Source organism: Mesoplodon densirostris, chromosome 3, assembly GCF_025265405.1.
Source record: "Mesoplodon densirostris isolate mMesDen1 chromosome 3, mMesDen1 primary haplotype, whole genome shotgun sequence".
Lineage (NCBI taxonomy): Eukaryota > Metazoa > Chordata > Mammalia > Artiodactyla > Ziphiidae > Mesoplodon > Mesoplodon densirostris.
Genome location: NC_082663.1, coordinates 165535751 through 165559355, shown reverse-complemented (window position 1 = coordinate 165559355; position 23605 = coordinate 165535751). Strand labels below are relative to the sequence as shown.

The 23605-nt window shown below is 50.3% G+C and overlaps 1 protein-coding gene across 1 annotated transcript in view; it reads right to left on the bottom strand.

Annotated features, from left to right (window-relative positions):
• SLIT3 (slit guidance ligand 3) overlaps positions 1–23605 on the bottom strand; it is a 621296-nt gene that overhangs the window by 21472 nt on the left and 576219 nt on the right. Inside the window, exons 27-32 of the mRNA XM_060094956.1 lie at positions 21314–21411; positions 17374–17513; positions 15592–15685; positions 11200–11337; positions 4012–4252; positions 1877–2007 (exon numbers count right to left, since the gene is read on the bottom strand). Of these exons, the coding sequence (XP_059950939.1) occupies positions 1877–2007; positions 4012–4252; positions 11200–11337; positions 15592–15685; positions 17374–17513; positions 21314–21411 (842 nt within the window). The remainder of the gene's footprint in view (positions 1–1876; positions 2008–4011; positions 4253–11199; positions 11338–15591; positions 15686–17373; positions 17514–21313; positions 21412–23605) is intronic.

Sequence of the window (23605 nt, the reverse complement as noted above, 5' to 3'; positions counted from 1 at the left end):
CCGATTAAGACAACAGCAGAGCGTCCCAACATTCCTACCAACAACACACCTCTCTACCAAACCAACAGCCAACATCAGCGTGGGAAGGTCCCCAGGCTCTGGACAGAGCCCAGCTGCTCCAGAGTCTGGCTGTCACCTTCTGTCCTTCACCTGCCCACATACAGGCTCCACTTGCCAGGTGCTTTCTCAACCCTCAGCCCCCAGGAACACCCCTGGAGGGACGTGGTGCTGTCATGCACAGCACACCGGGGAGAACACGGAGGCAAGAGGTGGAGTAGCTTGGCCAAGCCCAGATGTGTCTGACGCCCCAGGCTTTATGGAGGGCTGCCCTGGCCCTGGCCCTGCCCCTGGCTCTCTCTTCCCTGCACTTCACCCATGACCAGCAGCCCCAGGAACAGAAATGTTAGGAGGCCCTGGTTCCAGGGAACTCTGAGGCTCCCGGGACATCCATGGTACCTGCTGTCCTAACCTGGCTGGTCTTCCCTCCAGCCACCCTCTGTCGTGAACCTTCTGCTGGGGCCGCTGCCTTTTCATTGTCCCTCAGGCGTGTCGCTGCTGTTCTCCCAGCCTGCCGGCCCACACAAATTCTTCCAGACCCCTTGCACCTGGCTCCTTCTCCAGGAAGCTTTCGTGGGTTAGCTAGCACTTCTCAGACTCACCTAGAGTCTCCTTAAAACTGGTGGCTGGGCCCGACCCCAGAGCTTCAGAGCTCATCGGAAGATGTGCATTTTTCTAACAAGTTCCTGGCTGCTGTTGCCGCTGCTGCTCTGGGGCTTCACCTCGAGAACCACTGGTGTGCACCAATGGTTTTCAACTGGGTTTGTTGGAGGCGTATTGGGGGCCTTCGTGAGAGTTTGTGTGAAGGAGGAAACTTTGCTCCCCCCAGCTCTGCAGGGCAGCTTTGCTACTATGCGTTTAATATGATGGAGTTCCATGTAAAGTTTTGATTAAAGAAGGGATTTAGTTATTGGGGGAAAAGGCTGCCCTGCACTCACCCTGATCAAATGTGCTCTCGCTTCCAGAGGGGAGGGGCTGGCCTCTGGATGTGGATCTCTCTCACATCCTATGTTTTCCCCAAGTAATGGCTCTCCTTCCACGGGAGGTTCTATGTGATTTTAAGTGTAACACAGACAAGCAGTTCTCACTTGAGGAGCTACTTTTATAAGTATTATAAAAATATTTATCACTAAAATCATTTTAAAATGTTAATAGTTTAGAATTCATTTTACTGAGAAGTAGGAAAAAGTTCTAACATGTTGAACTAGCAGAGCTGTGATTTCACAGATGACATTACTCAAGCTGAAGCTAAATTTAAAAAGTGAACAGATTTAAAGCCGACGTAAGGTAGCGTGTTAGGTAACAGCCCAGCTGACATACTGATAATGTAAAAATCAGGGTGATGGTTGGAAAGACTGAAGTTTAGGAAAAACTGTCCTTTAGAACAGTTTGAAAGTCACTTGAGGAGTCCTGCTCCCTCTGTGCTCTGGAATTTCTTCCCCTTGAGTTCCATGCTCATCTCCCCAGTTTTCTTTCTTCAACTAATACAAGATTAGGATGACGTTTTGAAAAGGGCATCTCGTTAAGCAGCCTCATCCCCATTGGCGCACAGGCTCCAGCCCCGTAGCCAGCTGGCCGTGTATCTTATGGTAATGAGGTGTCACCTCCCCATGGGGCCTGCCTTCCTCCCTTCCACTCCTGCCTCTTCCTCCGAGACCGCCTCTCTTGCTCCCACCCGCCACTCTGTGCCAGCCGAAAGTGTGTGTCGGGGGCAGGGAGATGCAGCACCAAAGCCGTCCTGGCATCTTCTCCTAGTGCTGGAAGCAGGCGCGAAGATGCGAGGGGGCTTGTGCAATGGGGGCGGGACTTTGGTCCTCACCTGTACACCGTGGTCGGCGGGGAGCTCAGGCTGTCGTAGACGAGCCTCACATGGCCCTGGTACAGCTCCAGTGCCAGGGGGTCATTGTCTCCCTTGTAGAGAAGGATGCCGTTGTCCTTGTCCGTGGCCACCTGGAGGGAGTCATGAGGGTTAGGGCTCCCCTGAGTCCCCACCTCTCCCGTCCCCGCCGCACAGAGCCCTCTTCCAGGCGGCCTCTTCTGAACGAGCCCTGGATCTGAATTCATTTCCTTATTTCCTCCTTCATCTAGTCTGTTCATTTCCATAAGGAAGGCCTCTACTTAATGCTCCAGCAAATGCTGACTGAGCAATTCAACAAGTATTTTTGGAGTCCCGTTTATGTGCTGCTATGTTTTTATGTACGTGTATGTGTATGTGTGTGTGTGTGTGTGTGTGTGTATACACATATATAAAAATGCCTGGAGCCCTGAGCTCTGATCTAGCCTCTTGGGGCCTTGGTCTCTCTGTATAAAGTATAATAACAGTTATAAACAAAATACTACCCGTTACTACTTAATTCTGTGTTTACTATGAACCAGGCGCTGTGTTAAGTGTCACCTAGGGAATTTTTTTAAAACACAGTGTCTGGGCTTCACCTCAAACCACTTGCAAACAGATCTCTAGAGGCCAGACCCAGGCAAAGATACGAAGTGCCCCAGGAGATTCTAAAGTGTTGCCAGGCTGAGAAGCACTGGTTTCAAAGCTGCTGCCCAGAGGGCGTCTGTTTGCCAGGCACAGGGCACCAGGGGTGGGGCTCTCTGACCAGCCCCCTGGCTCCCACTGCCTAGCCCAGGAGCAGCTGATGTTGGCCTGGGGCCAGACCTTGGCAGGGGCCAGGTCCCTATAGGAGTCCTTGCCCATGAAGCTGACGGTGAGCAGGGGGTCTGATAGGACACTGGGCTGTCCGGGGCACTGGGTGCTACTCTGGTTATTGGGATGTAACACTTGCGTCCCTGGGTGTCTGGGACTGAGGGAGGAAGGCAGGACGGCGATGAGGGGACCAGGGCCGAGGGCAGTGATGGCAACCAGAGCTTCTTTCTTGTGTGCACCTGGGGTCAACCCCCATCTCAGAGGCCTGCCTGCTGGACTGTAGGCTCTGCGAGGTGGGGCCACGTGAACTTTCATACATCTCTGCAGCCCCAGTGCCTCGAATGGTACCTGGCAGGGGTGGATGCCCAGTGGATCTTTGTTGAATGAATATTTTCTCCATAGGCTTAAACCTGGGCTAGTGTGGCCATAACCAGAAGGAAGAAAGGGCCTTAGCTAATGCTATGTGGCAGAGCCACTAACTGGCCTGCACCCCCTAGCTGTGTCTCTGGGGTCCCCCCTGCCCACCGAGCCTACAGGCAGGGGCCTGCTCTTTATCATACCCCTTCCCTTCTCCCTCTGCCCCCCAACAGCATTGAGGTCACCCAGAAATGTAGTCTGGAAGAACTAGTCAGGTCCATAGGTAAGGAACTCGACAAAAGTTAGTTGGAAAAGAATCGGGTTCATACTGAAGGGTTTCCTGTTCCCTGAAAAATGCCCTGCTCCCTTGTGCCTCTGGGCCTTTGCACATGCTGATCTCTGAGGCTCGAATGCACCACCCCGCTTCATCCTGCACCATCAGCCCCTCAGCCTTCCGCCCTTCTCCAGGCAAACTCCTTCTCATCCTTCAGATCTCAGCTTAGTTCTCATTGCCTCTGGGGAGCCTTCCTTGATTCTTCCCAGCAGGCTGGGATCACTGCCCCGCCCATGAGCTCCCACAACACCCAGGGTTGTCATGGTCCCTTTTCTTGTCATCCTGCCCTGAGCAAGGGGCTTCGCCTGTCTTGTCCACCATTGAATCCCCAGTGCACAGTGTCTGGCATGTAATAGTTGAATGAATATTTCCTAGAGAAAAGAATGAATGAGGCTGGAGTGGGGGCTGCTCTTTGCAGTGAGAGCTGGTCAGGAGCTGTCTATAGAACCCTCTGGACAGAGCTGGTCCCAGTCCCCCCAAGCTGAGTGTTGTCCCTTATGATGTGTAGGGAAGGGGGCAGGACTGCTGCAATCTGGGCCATCCCAGCTGTTCTCGGAACAATCAGAGCTTGGGGGCATGTTAGGGTCCTTCCAAGGGCTGGGTGGGTGGGGCGCACCTGCAGGGAGATGTTGGCCTGGGGCCGGACCTTGGCGGAGGCCAGTTCCACGTAGGAGTCCTTGCCCACGAAGTTGACGGTGATGAGCTTCTCGCACCTTGGGCCGGCGAAGCCCGGGGGGCAGCGGCAGGTGGGCTCCTGCTGCACCACGATGCACTGGGCCCCGTTCTGGCACTCGTACTGGTCGCAGGGGCTTGTCTGTAGCAGGACCATGGGCGGGGGGTGCTCGCAGTAGAGCCCGCTGGGAGGGAGGAGAGGAGGATGCGGGGAGGGAAGATGGGGAATGGTGAGAGGAGACATCAAGTTATTTAGGCCAAAGAGCTGCTAGCAGAGACCGTGGCATGAGAGGGAACTAGTTCCAGCCCTGCTAGTGACTGGGGCAAGTCCTGATCCTTCTCCAAGCCCCAGATTTCCCATTTTTAAAATAATGGGGTCGGACTAGAGCACAGGTCCTCAATTTCAGCGTCATCAGAATTGCCTGCGATGAATTTGTTGAAAGTGCAGATTCTCATCCAGCCATGGATCAGTGTAAGCAAAATGGGGTACATACACACAAGGGAGTAACACTCAGCCTTGAAAAGGGCATTCTGACACATGCTGCAGTATGGATGGACCTTGAGGAGATTATACTAAGCCAAAGAAGCAGATAGAAAAAGACAAATGCTGTCTGATTCCACTCATATGAAGTACCCAGAGTGGTTAAAGTCATGGAAACAGAAAGAATGGAGGCTGCCGGGGGACTTCGCTGGTAGTCCAGGGGTTAAGACTCCATACTTCCAATGCAGGGGCGTGGGTTCAATCCCTGGCCAGGGAACTAAGATCCCACATGCCATGTGGTGCGACCAATAAATTAAAAAAGAATGGTGGCTGCTGGGGCCAGGGGAGGGGGAACAGGAAAATGTTGTCTAATTGGGTACAGAGTTTCAGTTTGCTAGATAAAAAGAGTTCTAGAGGATTTCCCTCGTGGCTCAATGGATAAGAATCTGCCTGCCAATACAGGGGACATGGGTTCAATATCTGGTCCAGGGAGATCCCACATGCTGCGTAGCAACTAAGGCCATGCACCATAACTACTGAGCCTGTGCTCTAGAGCCCCCAAGCCACAACTACTGAGCCCATGTGCCCTAGAGCCCACATGCTGCAACTACTCAGCCCGTGTGCTGCAACTACTGGAGCCTGCATGTCTAGAGCCTGTGCTCTGCTACAAGAGAAGCCACCACAATGAGAAGCCCATGCACTACAACGAAGAGTAGCCCCCATTAAGAGAATTCAGCACCACCAAACCAGCTTTACAACAAATGCCAAAGGAACTTCTCTAGGCAGGAAACACAAGAGAAGGAAAAGACCTACTAAAACAAACACAAAACAATTAAGAAAATGGTAATAGGAACATACGTATGGATAATTACCTTAAATGTAAATGGATTAAATGCTCCAACCAAAAGACATAGACTAGCTGAATGGATAGAAGAATAAGACGTATATATATGCTATCTACAAGAGACCCACTTCAGATCTAGGGACACATACAGACTGAAAGTGAGGGGATGGAAAAAGATATTCCATGCAAATGGAAATCAAAAGAAAGCTGGAGTAGCAATTCTCATATCAGACAAAATAGACTTTAAAACAAAGACTATTACAAGAGACAAAGAAGGACACTACATAATGATCAAGGGATCAATCCAAGAAGAAGATATAACAATTGTAAATACGCACCCAACATAGGAGCACTTCAATATGTAAGGCAAATGCTAACAGCCATAAAAGGGGAAATTGACAGGAACACAATAATAGTAGGGGACTTTAACACCCCACTTTCACCAATGAACAGATCATCCATAATGAAAATAAATAAGGAAACACAAGCTTTAAATGACACATTAGACAAGATGGACTTAATTGATATTTATAGGACATTCCATCCAAAAAAACAGAATACACTTTCTTCTCAAGTGCTCGTGGAACATTCTCCAGGATAGATCATATCTTGGGTCACAAATCAAGCCTTGGTAAATTTAAGAAAATTGGAATTGTATCAGGTATCTTTTCTGACCACTACACTATGAGACTAGATATCAATTACAGGAAAAAACTGTAAAAAAATACGAATACATAGAGGCTAAATAATATGCTACTAAATAACCAAGAGATCACTGAAGAAATCAAAGAGGAAATAAAAAAATACCTAGAAACAAATGACAATGAAAACATGACGACCCAAAACCTATGGGATGCAGCAAAAGCAGTTCTAAGAGGGAAGTTTATAGCAATACAAGCCTACCTAAAGAAAAATCTCAAATAAACAACCTAAACTTAAATCTAAAGCAATTAGAGAAAGAAGAACAAAAAACCCCCAGAGTTAGTAGAAGGAAAGAAATCATAAAGATCAGATCAGAAATAAATGAAAAAGGGCCTCCCTGGTGGTGCAGAGGTTGAGAATCTGCCTGCCAATGCAGGGGACACGGGTTTGATCCCTGGTTCAGGAAGATCCCACATGCCGCAGAGCAACTAAGCCTGTGTGCCACAGCTACTGAGGCTGCGCTCTAGAGCCCGTGAGCCACAAATACTGAGCCTGTGTGCCGCAACTACTGAAGCCTGCATGCCTAAAGCCCGTGCTCTGCAACAAGAGAAGCCACCACAGTGAGAAGCCTGAGCACCACAACGACCCAATGCAGCCAAAAATAAATAAATAAAATAAATAAATTTATTAAAAAAAAGAAATAAATGAAAAAGAAATGAAGGAAACAATAGCAAAGATCAATAAAACTAAAAGCTGGTTCTTTGAGAAGATAAACAAAATCAATGAACCATTAGCCAGACTCATCTAGAAAAAAAGGGAGAAGACTCAAATCAGTAGGATTAGAAATGAAAAAGGAGAAGTAACAACTGACACTGCAGAAATACAAAAGATCATGAGAGATTACTACCAGCAACTATATGCCAACTAAATGCCAACTATATGCCAACTATATGCCAATAAACTCTATGCCAACCTGGAAGAAATGGACAAATTCTTAAAAAAGCATAACCTTCCAAGACTGAACCAGGAAGAAATAGAAAATATAAACAGACTAATCACAAGCACTGAAATTGAAACTGTGATTAAAAATCTGCCAGCAGACAAAAGCCCAGGACCAGATGGCTTCACAGGAGAATTCTATCAAACATTTAGAGAAGAGCTAACACCTATCCTTCTCAAACTCTTCCAAACTATAGCAGAGGGAGGAACACTCCCAAACTCATTCTACAAGGCCACCATCACCCTGATACCAAAACCAGACAAAGATACTACAAAAAAAGATGTCACAAAGAAAGAAAACTATAGGCCAGTATCACTGATGAACATAGATGCAAAAATCCTCAACAAAATACTAGCAAACAGAATCCAACAACACATTAAAAGGATCATACACCATGATCAAGTGGGGTTTATCCCAGGAATGCAAGGATTCTTCAGTATACACAAATCAATCAACATGATATATCATATTAACAAATTGAAGGAGAAAAACCATATGATCATCTCAATAGATGCAGAGAAAGCTTTCAACAAAATTCAACACCCATTTATGATAAAAACCCTCCAGAAAGTAGGCATAGAGGGAACGTTCCTCAACATAATAAAGGCCATATATGACAAACCCACAGCCAACATCGTCCTCAATGGTGAAAAACTGAAACCATTTCCACTAAGATCAGGAACAAGACAAGGTTGCCCACTCTCACCACTATTATTCAACATAATTTTGGAAGTTTTAGCCACAGCAATCAGAGAAGAAAAAGAAATAAAAGAATCCAAATCAGAAAAGAAGAAGTAAAGCTGTCACTGTTTGCAGATGACATGATACTATACATAGAGAATCCTAAAGATGCTACCAGAAAACTATGAGAACTAATCAATGAATTTGGTAAAGTAGCAGGATACAAAATGAATGCACGGAAATCTCTTGCATTCCTATACACTAATGATGAAAAATCTGAAAGAGAAATTAAGGAAACACTCCCATTTACCACTGCAACAAAAAGAATAAAATACCTAGGAATAAACCTACCTAAGGAGACAAAAGACCTGTATGCACAAAACTATAAGACACTGATGAAAGAAATTAAAGACAATACAAACAGATGGAGAGATATACCATGTCCTTGGATTGGAAGAATCAACATTGTGAAAATGACTCTACTACCCAAAGCAATCTACAGATTCAATGAAATCCCTATCAAACTACCAATGGCATTTTTCACAGAACTAGAACAAAAAATTTCACAATTTGTATGGAAACACAAAAGACCCTGAATAGCCAAAGCAATCTTGAGAACGAACAACAGAGCTGGAGGACTCAGGCTCCCGGACTTCAGACTATACTACAAAGCTACGGTAATCAAGATAATATGGTACTGGCACAAAAATAGAAAGATAGATCAATGGAACAGGATAGAAAGCCCCGAGATAAACCCATGCACATATGGTCACCTTAATTTTGATAAAGGATGCAAGAATATACAATGGAGAAAAGACAGCCTCTTCAATAAGTAGTGCTGGGAAAACTGGACAGCTACATGTAAAAGAATGAAATTAGAACACTCCCTAACACTGTATAAAAAAATAAACTCAAAATGGATTAAAGACCTAAATGTAAGGCCTGACACCATCAAACTCTTAGAGGAAAACATAGGCAGAACACTCTATGACATAAATCACAGCAAGATCCTTTTTGACCCACCTCCTAGAGAAATGGAAATAAAAACAAAAATAAACACATGGGGCCTAATGAAACTTAAAACTTTTGCACAGCAAAGGAAGACATAAACAAGATGAAAAGACAGCCCTCAGAATGGGAGAAAATATTTGCAAATGAAGAAACTGACAAAGGATTAACCTCCAAAATATACAAGTAGCTCATGCAGCTCAATATCAAAAAAACAAACAGCCCAATCCAAAAATGGGCAGAAGACCTAAATAGACATTTCTCCAAAGAAGATATACAGATTGGCAACAACCACATGAAAGGATGCTCAACATCACTCATCATTAGAGAAATGCAAATCAAAACTACAATGAGGTATCACCTCACACCGGTCAGAATGGCCACCATCAAAAAATCTACAAACGATAAATGCTGGAGAGGGTGTGGAGAAAAGGGAACCCTCTTGCATTGTTGGTGGGAATGTAAATTGATACACTTACTATGGAGAACAGTATGGACGAGGTTCCTTAAAAAACTAAAAATAGAACTACCATATGACCCAGCAATCCCACTACTGGGCATATACCCTGAGAAAACCATAATTCAAAACAAGTCATGTACCATAATGTTCATTGCAGCACTACTTACAATAGCCAGGATACGGAAGCAACCTAAGTGTCCATCAACAGATGAATGGATAAAGAAGATGTGGCACATATATACAATGGAATATTACTCAGCCATAAAAAGAAATGAAATTGAGTTATTTGTAGTGAGGTGGATGGACCTAGAGTCTGTCATACAGAGTGAAGTAAAGTCAGAAAGAGAAAAACCAGTGCCGTATGCTAACACATATATATGGAATCTAAAAAAAAAAAAAGGTACTGATGAACCTAGGGGCAGGACAGGAATAAAGATGCAGACATAGAGAATGGACTTGAGGACGTGGGTGGGGAAGGGTAAGCTGGGATTTGTGTCATGGACATAAATACACTACCAAACGTAAAATAGATAGCTAGTGGGAAGCAGCCACATAGCACAGGGAGATCAGCTTGGTGCTTTGTGACCATCTAGAGGGGTGGGATAGGGAGGGTTGGAGGGAGGGAGATGCAAGAGGGAGGGGATATGGGGATATATGTATACGTAGAGCTGATTCACTTTGTTATACAGCAGAAACTAGCACACCATTGTAAAGCAATTATACTCCAATAAAGATATTTAAAAAAGAAAAAAAAAAGAGTAGCCCCCACTTGCAGCAACTAGAGAAAGCCCGCGTGGAGCGACGAAGACCCAACACAGCTTAAAAAAAAAAAAAGAGTTCTGGAGATGGATGGTGGTGATGTTTGCATGGCAATATGAATGCACTTACTGTACATTTAAAAATGCTTAAGACAGTAAATTTTGTGTTATGTGCATTTTACCACAATTAAAAAATTTTGGGTTTTTTGTTTGTTTGTTTTTTGCGGTACGCGGGCCTCTCAGTGTTTGTGGCCTCTCCCGTTGCGGAGCACAGGCTCCGGACGCGCAGGCTCAGCGGCCATGGCTCACGGGCCCAGCCGCTCCGCGGCATGTGGGATCTTACCGGACCGGGGTACGAACCCGTGTCCCCTGCATCGGCAGGCGGACTCTCAACCACTGCGCCACCAGGGAAGCCCAAAAATTTGTTTTTAATTGTGGGTTTCCAGCTCCTTCTCCCCACCCCAAATTCTAATTTTGTAGCTCTGGGGTGGGGCTCTGGAACTTATATTTTCACAAGCCTCGCATGCAGATGGTCTTAATCAGGCTTTGGAACCAACTGCCTTGAGAACTCATGGTTCCTTCCAGGCTCACGTTCTCAGAGTCTATGACCGGGGCTGCACAGTCAGATCTATACCTCCATGAGTACTGACATGTATACAGGACTGTCCCCCAGTCTGATCCCCCTTAAGCGGTCCCTGCCTCCCCTCCAGGATCCCCTGGGCCCTTCCCTTCCAGTCAGTGTGGGAGCGAGAGCTGGCACCCTCATACCCCTTCCACGTACCCCACAGACGTTTGACCACCTGGCCAGGACCTCCAGTCTCCCCTTTCTCTCCTGGCTTCACTGATTCCAATGACTGACCCCCAAACCCTCCCATTCACCTCCATTTTCCTGCCATTAGGGCACCATACTGTTTTTGTTCTCCAGCCTAGAAAAGAAGACTCCTGCCAGCGTGGCCACGTGGCTACCCACACCCTGCAAGCTGGGCTCCAAAACGGTAGCATCTTTCGTTAGATGGAATCACGCCGGAGTTTGACATAAGTCCGACTTCCACATGGTTGCCTTGGGTACCTCTTTTTTTCCATCTACAACATGGCGTGAACAAGGTCTGCTCTGGCACTTGGAAGGGCTGAAGAAGGTTTGGGGGAATAAAGGCACCACAGAGACCTAGGGCTAGGGCTGTCTGGGTCTCCACCCTGGCTGCCTGGGCCCACCAGCCCCCAGCCCGCTGCCGCCTGCCATCCGGCCCCTTGACCATACCTGAAGCCCTGGGGGCAGATGCACGTGTAGCCGTTGACCGCATCCACGCACTGGGCCCCATGGCGGCACCCGTGGGCTGCGCAGTCATCACTGTCCACCTCGCAGAGCTTCCCGCTGTAGCCAGGGAGACATTCGCACCTGGAACACAGCGGAGCGAGGCTGTTCTACGGCCTGGCCGGCGTCTAGGCAGTCTCTCCACTATCTACCCACGTAGCCAAGTCCCCGCAGCTCTTGCGGGCTCCCCAAAGCCTGGCCTGCAGTGGGTCTCATGGGCTGTCCACAGCCTCTGGTCACTGCAAGCCGATGTCTGCCTGCTTCACATGGGGCATCTTGTCAGGAGCCGGCTGAGGAGTGCAGGGCTGTGGTCACACAGGTTTTGGCTTGGATCTACCACTGTCTACATAGAACTAATATTGAGCTTAGCCTGCCTTTGTGCCAGGCACTGGGCTAAGCACCTTTCACAGAGTGCCTTGCTAAGGCCTCCCAGCACCCTGTGAAGGAGGGTCGGTCCCCCTCCAATACCAGGAGGAAACCAGGGCTCCAGGAGAGCTGACCTGACTTCCCTGAGGCCCCCCACCGTGTAACACTTATGTGTGTCAGTGATACTTCGTTTACACTTTGTGTGTAAGACCCTGTTCTCGGTGTATCTGCCACTCACTACCTCTCTGTGTTTCAGTTTCTTCACTTTTCAATGTGACTGATGATCAATAACTTCACCTCTTACGGTGGTTTTAAAAATTAAGTGATACACTCTGTGCAGGGCACTAGATCCACACTGAGTAAACAGTCAGTGTGATATGAAGGTGCTGATAAGGATGATGAAGAAACAATGCTGTTGGCACTCCCTTTGATTCTATTCTATTTGTTCATTTTTTCCCAGGGATTCGGGCTGATATAAGAAGGTGAATCCCTTTGCCCTTGATAAATGCCTCCTGGTCTCCAGGGGAGAGGATGGGAGCTACTGGCCCAACCCAGGCCCTGCAGGCCGACCCACCCCTCCCTGAGGAGCATGGTATCAGCAGCTCCATCACGTCCTTGCTGGCCCAGGTTTCAACCCGGCCAGAGACGGCTGCTGCGGCGGGTCTCCCTAAACATGGGCCTGAGACACGCATCTCTGGGCTCCTCTGTCTGGGGCGACAATGTGCAGAAGTCCCAGCAAGGAAGAGACCAAAGGTACCACCTTACTCACAGCGGCTTCAGCCCACAGGCACATGTGAACACAAATGCTTCCTGGCTCCTCTACCACCTGCAGGGCCTGGAGCCTGCACACGTCTCTGGGCTCACTGGCTGAGTTCTGCTGGGCGCAGTGTAAATAATAACCACAGCCTATCCAAGTCAGAGGAGGAAGGTAGTACGGGCAGGGGAAGGTGTGGTACGGGTGGCCAGGTGGGGAGGGAAGTGAGACCTTGTAATACTCGTGTGAAGCAGGAGCCTGACTGGGGAAGCATCAGGACAAAGGGATAGTCTTCCCTCCGCCCTCTCCTCACTCCACCCCCTTTAGGATGGCTGGAAGTGGGCTGGAATCACAAGTAGATCCTGGCAGGGCTGGGGCTGCCAGAACGTGGTGCATGGCAAGGTAAGATACTCAGGGGGTGGGGGTGTCCCTGGAGGGGGGGCGAGTTCTGGAATCTGAGGATTTACTGGACCTGCGTCCAAAAGCTGTGAAATCTGCTGAGATCTGACCTATTTACCTTTACTTATTTGATAGGTAAATTTGAAATATGTGACCTATTGCTGCACCAGAAGGTGCAAACTTTCACGTCTTAGCCCCCATTCCTTCCTAGTCTTTTAAAGGAACAGCTCGGGGATGCCTTTTGGGGGCACATGCTCAGTATATCACAGGCCAGGCCTCTGCTAGGGTTAAACCTGGCCCCAGCAGGCATCTGTGTTTGTGTCTCCTGAATTCTAAGAAGTACCTGCAGGGCAACTCAAGCTGTATGAGCTTCTCCAAGGCAATAATAGCTGCTCACTACTTACAGGGCAAACACCCAGCCTGATAAGCATGGAATTCGAGGCTACTGAGCAGGTCTTTATGAGGAATTAGAGAAGCCATGCTCCCTCGCAGATGAAGCAGTGGAAGTCTGGAGGAAGATGTGTTTACATCCTTCTTGTCTCCCAGTGCTACAGCCCTCTCCACACCTGCGCTTCCTAAACGAACACCCAGGGTCTTGTTAAAGTGCAGCTTTAAAGTGCAGGGAGTCTGGGTGGGGCCTGGGGATTAGCATTCCCAACCAGCTTCCATGGGATGCTGATACCGCTGGTTCATGGTCCTCACCTCCAATAGCAAAGATCTCTACAACACTTCTTCATCGGCCAAAGACAAGCATCTGGTGGTATAACCTGCATTCCCTGTTGTCCTCCAATGTCCTGCCTTTATCTTTTTTCTGAAGCGTAAGGGTTATGCAATTTTGATATGCATTCGACCTACTGATTCTGGACGAGGAGTAACCAAGTGACTTCAGGAGCCTCTGGATTTAGCCGAGGAAATCAGTCAGGCCTGGATTGACTCGCATCCCTTTCTGTGCACGTGTGTCGGCTGCTTGCTCCACCTCACTGAGCCTCAGCCCCACACAGGAGGTGGGTAACAGTTTCTACATCCTAAGATTGCTGAGTGTTAAGTGAGATAATGCACGGTGCCTGACACAGAGCGGGTGTTCAGTGCATGCTAGCCACTGCCATCTTTGTTTCTGTTATTATTTTCAGTGTGTATGGGCAGTGTTCATTATTATTTTCAGGGCTTCAGTATATTATTACTTCAGTGTTCATGTCACACATACTGATAGAGTACTATCTGTTCTGTTGAGTTGAGGCCTCATTAGAACAGCATACAAGGAAATCCCCGAGGATAAACATCTTCAAACTTGGACAAAGGTTGCACTGACTGCACATCTCTTCTGTTAATGCCCCTGTTGCCTGCCTTGGGATGTGAGTTGTTATGGTGATGGCAGGGGAGGGCGATAACATTATAAAATGTTGCACTGGGAGAAGGGACTTTTCATTTAAATGCATCTCAAAAAGAAAAAAAAATCAACATTATTGAGTTGGCCTGTAGACCTCTTCAAGATTCTAAGAGACACTGTGCATATATATATCAATATTATCTCAAGATTTTGAAAGCGAGACTGGTTTCTATATTCTATATTGTCCTTGAACTCAAGGGGTCTTGGTTACAGTGGAGAGAGTTTCCAGGGACAAGTAGTAGAGACTCGTGATCTCTGGTCCTAAGTCTCTAGCACCCCATTCCCAGACCTGTACCCGGGACCACTTCTGACCAGTCTCCAAGCTCGCTATGCTCGTCCAAGCCAGCGTCCTCTGAGCTTGCCGTCCACTCAGCCTGGAATGCCACTGACCTCCTTTCCATCTAGATATTCTACCCACCCTTCATAGCTCAGATGCCCAGTCACCATCACTGCCCCTTCTTAGGTACACCCAAAGCACTTTTCCTGTCAGTCCAGCCGGCTCAGCTTTGGGTTCAAGTTTGTGTTTTAAGCATCTCTTCCTACCCCTTTGCTCTTCCTTCAGTGAAAGAGCAGCCCTGACCTGAAGTCAAATCCTGGAGTGGGAAAAGCAGGGTGCGGGGGAGGCATCCCTCGCTCTTACTCAAGCTCAGGGAACTTGATTATGTGAAAGCCCACCCAGCACATCTCCGAGGGGACAGGAGCAGGTGAGGCAGACTTGAAGGAGGGTGCACGCACCAAAGGACCGCAGCTTCCTTTGCTCCCTCTGAAGCCAGAGGCCCTCCACGCCTCTTGTGTTTTCCCTGGTGGTAAGCTCTAGGCTTGGGATATCCAGAGAGAAAAGGAAAACACAAGAAGAGGTGCTCATGGCCCCATGTCACCCTCACCTACTCTAGACTCTTCTCCCTCCTTCTCATGGCGCATCCCAATTCCACCCATTCTTTGGTGGTCACTTCACATCCCACCTCCTAGGGTGGGGGGCTTCCCTCTCTGCTCCAGAAGGCTCTTCTCCCCACCTCCTCAGAACCCCAGCAGCACTCAGAGCCAGAATCTAAGGCCCTAGGAATTGCTTCCTTTCTTAACCTTTGTTTTGTGTCAACTTTTCCTCCCCCAGGTCCATGGCAAGGGCCTTGGAGGGAGGGAATTGAAAACCTGCGCTACCCACTGCCTTCAGCACTCGGGGGATCTGGGGCCTGAGGGAGAGGGAACAGAGAGGACAGACACAGAGGCTCAGAAAGACAGACAGAGAGAGACTAAGAGAAGTAGACCATGACTGGTCAGAGATACAGAAAAGCACATAGTAACAAACAAGTAACAGGCAGAAAGAGAGAGAGAGGAAAAAAAAATATGGAGGGAGCCCCAGCATCTCTGCCTCAAACCCAGACTGCTGGAGCCGAGTCCTTGGGACCCGGTGCTGGTCACGAACGAGCCTCACCTGAATCCTCTGTCCAGGGAGATGCACTTTGCCTCATGCTGACAGAGGTTCATCCCGGGCACGCAGTGGTCGATCACCTCGTCGCACAGCTCACCTGGTGGGGCGGGTCGAGAGAACCCAGGCATCAGGGAGGGTACCAGGGGGATGCCCTGGCTAGAAGTCAGGTTCATCCAGCCCCTGGCCAGGAGGTCACGGGTATCAGGAGCCCTGCATTTGCTCTTTGGGCGTCTCCTTTCTCCTGTGCCTCAGCCTCGATTTCCCTGGCAGTGACCATGGGAAGACTGCAGGACCTCACCCGGGCACGGTCACTGCACCACCATTTGGCTATTTCACTTGATTATTGAGGGGCGGCGGCAGCTGAAACCACTCCTGACCTTGGGCTATGCTCATTTGTTTTTCCTTCCACACCCATTTGTGGAGCACCTCCTGTGTGGCAGCACTGGGCTGGGGACACAACCATGGCCTGGCCCTGGCCCCCCTCCCCGCCGTGGCTAGTGCGGGGGGTGTATCTACAAATAAGCAGGCAATTAATTACAACACAGAGCTATCAGCGCGATGACGGGAAAACTCAGTGGAAACCCAGAGGCTTCCTGGAGGAGGGGACAGTGCTCAGCAGCACAGTCCACCTGTTACAGATAAGTAAGCCCCTTGGATTTTCTCAGAGAAGAAAATATGGAAAGAATGTGAAGTTCTGGTCTCTGGATACATCCCCTTTGAAATTCACAGTGTCAGAAAATGCCTAACAGGCCATAAATACCCAAGGATATAAGCCCTGAAATACTCACACCACCTGAAAGTGTGTTTTGGGAATGTGGGAGGTAAGATAGGACGGCAGGGGGGAGGTCCCTGGCAGATGCATCTCTGAGCTTTGCGCTTCCTCGCATTCCACCCCCGGCAAGCCAGGTGGAGAGGGATCTAGAAGAAACAGACTTCCAGCCAGGGAGGTTCATTCAGAGGGCAGGCGTGGGCAGGAGAAGGCAGCCTGGGCCGTGGCTCCCAGGGGACAGGGCAGAGGACGGTCCTGAGGATGGCCGGGGAGTAAAAGCATGACAGGCACAGCCCCGGCGTCTGTTCTCTGTTGCGGTAAGCATAAGCTGACCCCCCACCCCGTCCTCATTTTGCCCCGGTCTCTCAAGACCACAGAGAGCACTGTGTGCCTTCTAAGCCTCCCCTCATCTGCTGGAGACACCCGGAGAGGTGCGGTCTCCGTGGGGGACGCTTTTTGACGTTTTCTGGCACAGACAAAACCACTACGTCCCATTCTCAGGAACAAAGTACAACAAGCCAGAACTGCACCCCGGTCCACAGCAGACGCAGGCGGGAAACCGCCTTGATGCGTGTTTCCTCAGCTCCCTCCACCCCTGCCCATTTGCCCACCGTCAGTTCAGACCTGAACGGAGCATGACCACAATGCAAGTGCCTCTGTGCCGGCTTCAAACACCACCAGGGCTCCAGGGCTCCAGGGTTCCCGAAGGAGGGGATGAACATGAACCAAATGAACAGACAGCTGAAAGGGCCCTGGGGACCTGTTCAAAGTGGGGAGGAACTAGTGATTTGCAGGGGGTGGCGTGGCGGGTGGCAGAGGGTGGACAAGCTAGAAGAGAGAGGGCCTCTGGGAAGCCCCTCATGACACAGTACCAGGTTTTGGGGATTCAAGACTTTGTCCAGAGGGGGACAGCAGGTGGAGTCTTTGGAAGAAGCTAAGAAAGTGGTACCCTTCTAACGCACGACAAGCCACAGCCTGCACACACCAACCCGCGCTCGGGCGTCAGGGGGGCTCACCTGTGTAGTTCGGTGGGCACACACACACGTAGTTGTTGATCCCGTCCACACAGGTGGCGTTGTTCTCACAGTCGTTGTCCTCGCAGTCGTCTGGGTTGATCTCACACCGCTGCCCCTCGAAGCCCAGTGGGCAGGAGCAGCTTTGGGGATGTGTGGGTGTGAAGAGGGGAGCCGGGGGTCAGGGAGAGGGGTGGGTGGGAGCGGCAGAGGGGAAGGTGGGAAATAGACTCAGTCAGGTTTCTCCTCTGGATGGAGGTCCCGGACAGCACGGTGGACCCAGGAGGTCTTGGGGTCCTGAGCAGGAAGACCCTTAGGAGCCTAAGAGGGCATTTCATCTAGCCCCCTGTCTCCGGGCAGTATTCCATCTCCCCTGGCCCTGGATGGCTACCTCGCCAGGGCGCAATTCCCATCGGCCGTGCCTCCTTCACCGCTCCCCCAGCTGGATGTGGTTTCCTGGGTGGAGCTTAAATTCCTCCAGCTGTCTCCTAATCAGCCTTTGGGTAGTCTCAAGAGTCGCCAAGGAGAGAAAGAGCAAAATGACCCCTGCCCTTTTGGTGATTTTCTACTCAAGGGCAGCCTTTTTATCTGGAGCAGGACATAGATCAGGCTCTGCAACCAGGTTTCCTGGGAGTTAAATTCTGCGTCTCAGTTTCCTCATCTGTTGACTGGTGCTATTATCTACCCCCAGGGTGGCTGCAGGCATTAAATGAGATTATACAAGTAAAACGTTTACACAGCGCGTGTTAGCTAGATTGAGTTCTAGGCAAAACTACCCACCTCCTTAACCTTATTCTCAGGGATGCCATTTCTCCCTGTCAGGTATTCCTGCTACTTCGGAGCCCCCTCCAGCTTCTGGGGGCTGAGGGAAGGGTGGGAGGGCCCCTCTCCTGCCAACACTTTCTGGTGAGCCTGGCTTAAAACACCATAGATCAGTATGATGCATTTCCTTAACCCGTCTCTGGAGTGTTAAACCTCTTGGATAAGAACCTCAACCCCCGTCCTCTGTCCGACCTTGGCCACATCCCCAGGATTAGGCATGCAAAGTAAGTCAGCACTGATGAAGTCAGTTCTGGGCAGCTGACAGGGGGCGAGGGGAGCGCTGGGAGGATGCAGGTGGGAGCCGAGCGTTTGATTAAAGAAGCGCTGCAGGGAATCTCACTCTTTCTGTGGCCCATCCCCCCTCGTCAGGGACCAGGGACATACACTCCATCCACGAACGTGTGTTCCAGCCTCAGACCTGGAATTCCAGGCCTCTCTCCATTTCAGAGACTGCTCTGACTTGGGCGTTTAGCTAAACAACGAAACTAAACTAATAGGAAGTGGATTTTTGTGGTCCTAGAATCCTAAATAACCTCCTTCCCTCTATGACCTGAAAACTGGGTCACATTTTCTACAAAAGGCTGGGGGAAGGGTCCTTGGGTCTGAGCTCTTGAACTGGAGCAAAATGACTCTAAGTCCTTTTTGTTACTCTTAGGGACCCTGGCCATTCATGAAAAAGGTCATTTCTTCAGAGCCAGACCGTGGGTAGTTTTCCAAAGATCTTAAACCACAGTGTTGCCTATTTGCCTCAAATGAGTTACTCTGACTCTCCCCGGAGCCTTAGGACTGCATAAATGTGGGGTGAGAGTGACTGGTCAGGAGAGCAGGGGTTGCTCATGGACTGGATAGAGGGTGGGGAAGAGGCTAAAGTTTTTTTCTGTTCTCGCTGGAAACCTTAAGGGAGGTAGGGGCGGTGAGGGGGTGGAGCTATCAAGGATATCTCAAGAGCAATGTGTTAGCTGTAGGGACAGCTCTGTTTTGAGCAGAGGGACAATGTGTCAAGACTGGAGAAGCATCTGTATGAAGAGGTAGGTGAAGCTTCCAGAATTCTGACCAGTGAGAGGTGTCATGGATTGAATTGTGTCCCCTCGAAAAGATATGTTGAAATCTTAACCCCCCCAGTACTTGAGAATGCGACCTAATTGGGAAACAGAGTCACTGCAGCTGTCATTAGTTAACTGAAGACCACATTCACTGGAGTGGGGTGGGCCCCTAATCCTATATGACTGGTGTCCTTATAAGAAGATGGCCATGTGGAGACAGACACAGGGAGAAGGCCATGTGCAGCTGAAGGTAGACATTGGAGTGATGCAGCTGCAGGCCAAGAAATGCCAGAAACTGCCAGCAGCCATCAGAAGCTAGGAAGGGGCGAGCAAGAATCCTCCCTTGTGGGTTTCAGAGGGAGCATGGCCCTGGACACCTTCAGTCTGGGCTTCTGACTTCCAGAGCTGTGAGAGAATCCATTCTTTGGTTCCAAGCCCCCCAGCCTGCGGTACTTTGTTATGGCAGCTCTAGGAAACAGATAGAGGAGGGACAAGGGAGCAAAACCTCCGTCCGAACAGGTGGCTCTCCCTTTGCCAGCCTGCCAGGTGCTGCCCTGAGGGGCAGTGCTTTCCTGCTGCTTGAGGAGCCCACACGAGCTATACCATCCCAGGGATGTGGGCCGCATTGCCTGCACCCTCCACCCCATTTTCCTAATCCTGTGGGTCTGGGCCATTTTCCTTGAAAATTAAGTCCTAAAAATATTTCCAGTTCCTTTGAAATCCTCAACAACGGAGGGTTGAGACGGGTCCTTCTGCTCACCTGCAGAGAGGGGAGCAACACAGTCGCCTGCAGGGGGCGCTCCTGTCCCTTGCCGAGGCGGGTCCCTGGGCTCGGGGGGTGGGGGGGGGGTGGGGGGGTGGCGGTGAGGGGGCACAGGGGGCGGGGACAGAGCCGGGCTTTCAGTCCTGGACGCGTGATTACTGGCTAAGGCCAGGTGGCCACCACCGTGAGATTTTTGGGTGGTTTCTCCCCCCACACCCCCCGGGTCTCTCAGTCGGTGAGAGTGCGTTGTTTGGCCTACTCCAAGCAGGAAAACGAACTCTGCCTTGCATTTCACATTTTAAGAGTTGATTCTGATGGGGCTGGCTTGGCAGATGGACACGTGGGCGGCTGGGTTCCCTGGGGAGAACCCAGAGCCCAGAACCTGATGTCTTTTGCAGAACACGCAGCAACCCTGGTCAGAGGGCTTTTGATAATTAATTGTTTGCAACCTGAGCGCTAAGACCTCTGCACACAGCTTGCCACCAGATGCCCCCCCTTTACCGCCTGACCCACTGGCTCACTGGGGGTGCCAAACGGGCCAATTGTCACTGGTCTGCTTTGCCAGGGTAGGGCCCGGGAAACTGGACCTGTGCACACAGCTGGGAGGGGCCTGAGGTCTGGCAGAGCTGCAGAAGGCCCACTCCAAGGACAGGGGTGAGAAGAACCTTAAGTGCCTTCTACCTCCTTTCTTCCTGAGCTCTTAATGCCAGGGAGGAAAGAGGTGAGGTTTGGAGACTCAGGAATGAGTGTCAGGATATGGGACCTAGAGCCAATCAATTCTGTGCCTCAGTTTCCTCATCTGTTAAATGGGGATAGTACCTATCTGTACCGGATAGGGTCCTCGTGAGGATTTAAATGAGGCTTAGAGTCACTGCCTGGCACATCATGAGCATGTAATCAAAGTCACCTATTATTATTGTTTTTTATAACACAGAAAGGGGTGGTGGAATTACCAGGCTGGCAGGTCTCTGAGCCATTATCCCATCCTACTCTGACTTTAGCCAGCAACTGTGGCTTCCCTTGGAGACCTCCTGGCTCTGGAGACGAACTACCTGAATTCAGATTCCTGTACCAACGCTTACTGTGTAACTGCGGACAAACGATTTATCCCTTTGATGCCTCGACTTCCTTATCTATTACAAGAGGGATAGTAGTAGCTGCCTTATAGGGAGTGAAGAGCCTTGGAGTCATTCACATAAGGGGCTGGGCAGGGTGTGGGCCCATGCAGGAGGCACATAGCTGTGCTCCCTCAGCCTGCCCCAAGAGCCTGACCATGAAGACTGAGAGGAGGGAAGGCCCAAGGGTGAGCTGTTACCTGAACCCATCGCTGTGGCTCTCGCTCAGGTGGCAGGTGCCTCCATGCAGACAGGGGCTCTGGAGGCAGGTGTTGATGGGCACAGTGCAGTCTTTTCCCTGATGAGCAGAAGAGAGAGAAGCGTGTGGTTAGGGAGGCTTTCTGTGGCTGCCATGATGAAGAGACCCCTGTGGGCTCCCAGCTTCCTCTGGGATGAGGTCAGGGAGATGGAGGCCCTCCCTGGGACAAGCCTGCTGTGTGACCCAGAGAAAGCCCGAGGGAGCCCTTGCCTTTGGTCACCCCACAGTGAGGAGGGGGAGGAATGCTGAACTCAGGAGTTTGGGCCCCAGCTTCACTACTTCCCAGACTTCACCCGCTTCTCGCCATCGTACCCTGTAGGCTGAGAGCAGGGGCTTTGGAGCCAGGAAGACCTGGTTTCATATTCCAGCTTCACCTCTTCCTGGTTGGCTGACCTTGATCTTGTATAATAAGCCTTTTAACTTCTACAAGCCTACCTCATAGAGCTCTTACCAGAATTAAACTAGACCTTTCAATAAGGAAGTGCCTAATATTACATACCACATCTAGCACATAGTAGGCATTCTATAAATACCAGTAGATGATATTATTCCTAGCCCCACTGAGGCTTAACAGTAATCCACAACTTGTAGGGTGGACTACGGCTGAAGCGTGGTCCACAGACCTTGGCCCTATAAAGTGACAGCCCCCCAGACAGTCATCTTTGATTGGTCTGGACGTGGGCCCAGGGTTGGCATTTACTCTCAAGTTCTGCAGGTGATCCTGATGTTAGGTCAGATTGAGGTCTCCTGTGAGACAGAATTTTGGGTGCAGTGGGATTCCTTTGGAGCAGGCCCCCCTGAAGGGGATGTCTGAGCTGAGAGGGAGTCAAGCGTGTGCAGGGGGCGGAAGAGCGTGTCAGGCAGAAGGAACGGCGAGGGCAAAGGCACTGCGCAGGGAGGCTGAGACAGAGACTGTGCACGTCAAGACCCAGCGTCCCAGGGAGCAGCGCAACGCTTGGTCCTCTGCGTCCAGCTTCTCTCCCCTGGGACCCGTGGACCGGTGCCACACCCAAGTCTTGGCCGGCGGTCCTCGGGAGGACCTGGGGGGTCTGGTGGCGGCAGGGAGGCATCTGCTGCGTTTGTTTCTGGGCTGTGGGCTCGGCGTGGGCGCCGTGCCAGGCGGGGGTGATCGCGGGAGCCCTTCCACTGCCACACCACCTGCTCGCCATCTGCCTGAGAAAATCCTCTTCCCCGCTCTGCTGCTGCCGCCAGTGCCTGTGAGGAGTGGGACTGGGCTCTGCCGAGGAGTGCCGCCTTCTCACTGTCTCCACGCCGAGCCTCAGGCCCTGTCTCCAGCAATCTGAAGGCAGGCCCGCGTCTGTCTGCTTCCTCTTCGAGCCCCGTCACCAGTAAAGGGCCCGTTAGAGGTTTCTCGGAGGGGGACATGGAGAATGCAGCTCGGGTTGAGGTCTGGTTGTATCCTAAACCAGAGCAACGTGGGATCCCTTTCAGAAAGTCCATGTGTCGATGGAAACCGCGAGGCTCATTCTCTGTCATTTATGGAGCACATTTTCTGTTCCAGGCCTCACGCTAAGTTTTATATTGTGTATAATGTTCGTAACACCCCTGCAAGATTGGTATGGTTGTTATTACCTGCATTCTTACAGAGAGGGAAGGCAGACTTGGAAAGTGAGGTGCTGTACCCACGATCGCACAGCGGGAAGTGGAACAGGCACAGCTGAACCCGACATCCAGTCCAAAGCCAGCGCTGGGAACCGCGATGCTATGCTGGGCACTTATTCTGCCCCTCTCAAAACACGGGCTCTGCAGTTAGGCCGGTCTCAATGCACATGCTAGTCCGGCTACTGCTACGTGCCTTGAGGAAATTACTAGTTCTCTCTGAGACTTTTCATCATCTGTAAAATGGGAATAATGATGCCTACCCCACGGAGTTAACGAATGATTAGAAATCATACTCATATAAGGCACCTGGCAGGTAATGGTAGCTCCATAATTAAGAGCTATTCAGATAATGACCATGATGATCATGGGGCTCTGAGACAGAGCTGAATGTGGGTAATTAAAAGACTTTTTCAGGTCTTTGGTTGTTGCTAAAACAACTTTTTCAGGTCTTTGGTTGTTCAGGTCTTTGGTATGTGCGCGTGCGTGCGTGCGTGCGTGTGTGTGTGTGTGTGCGTGTGTGTGAGATGAATGGGCCATGGATCGCGGGACTGGAGAACCCTGAGCAGGTCAAGGCGGGGACTCCATAGCCCCTGCCTGGGCCAGCCTCCCT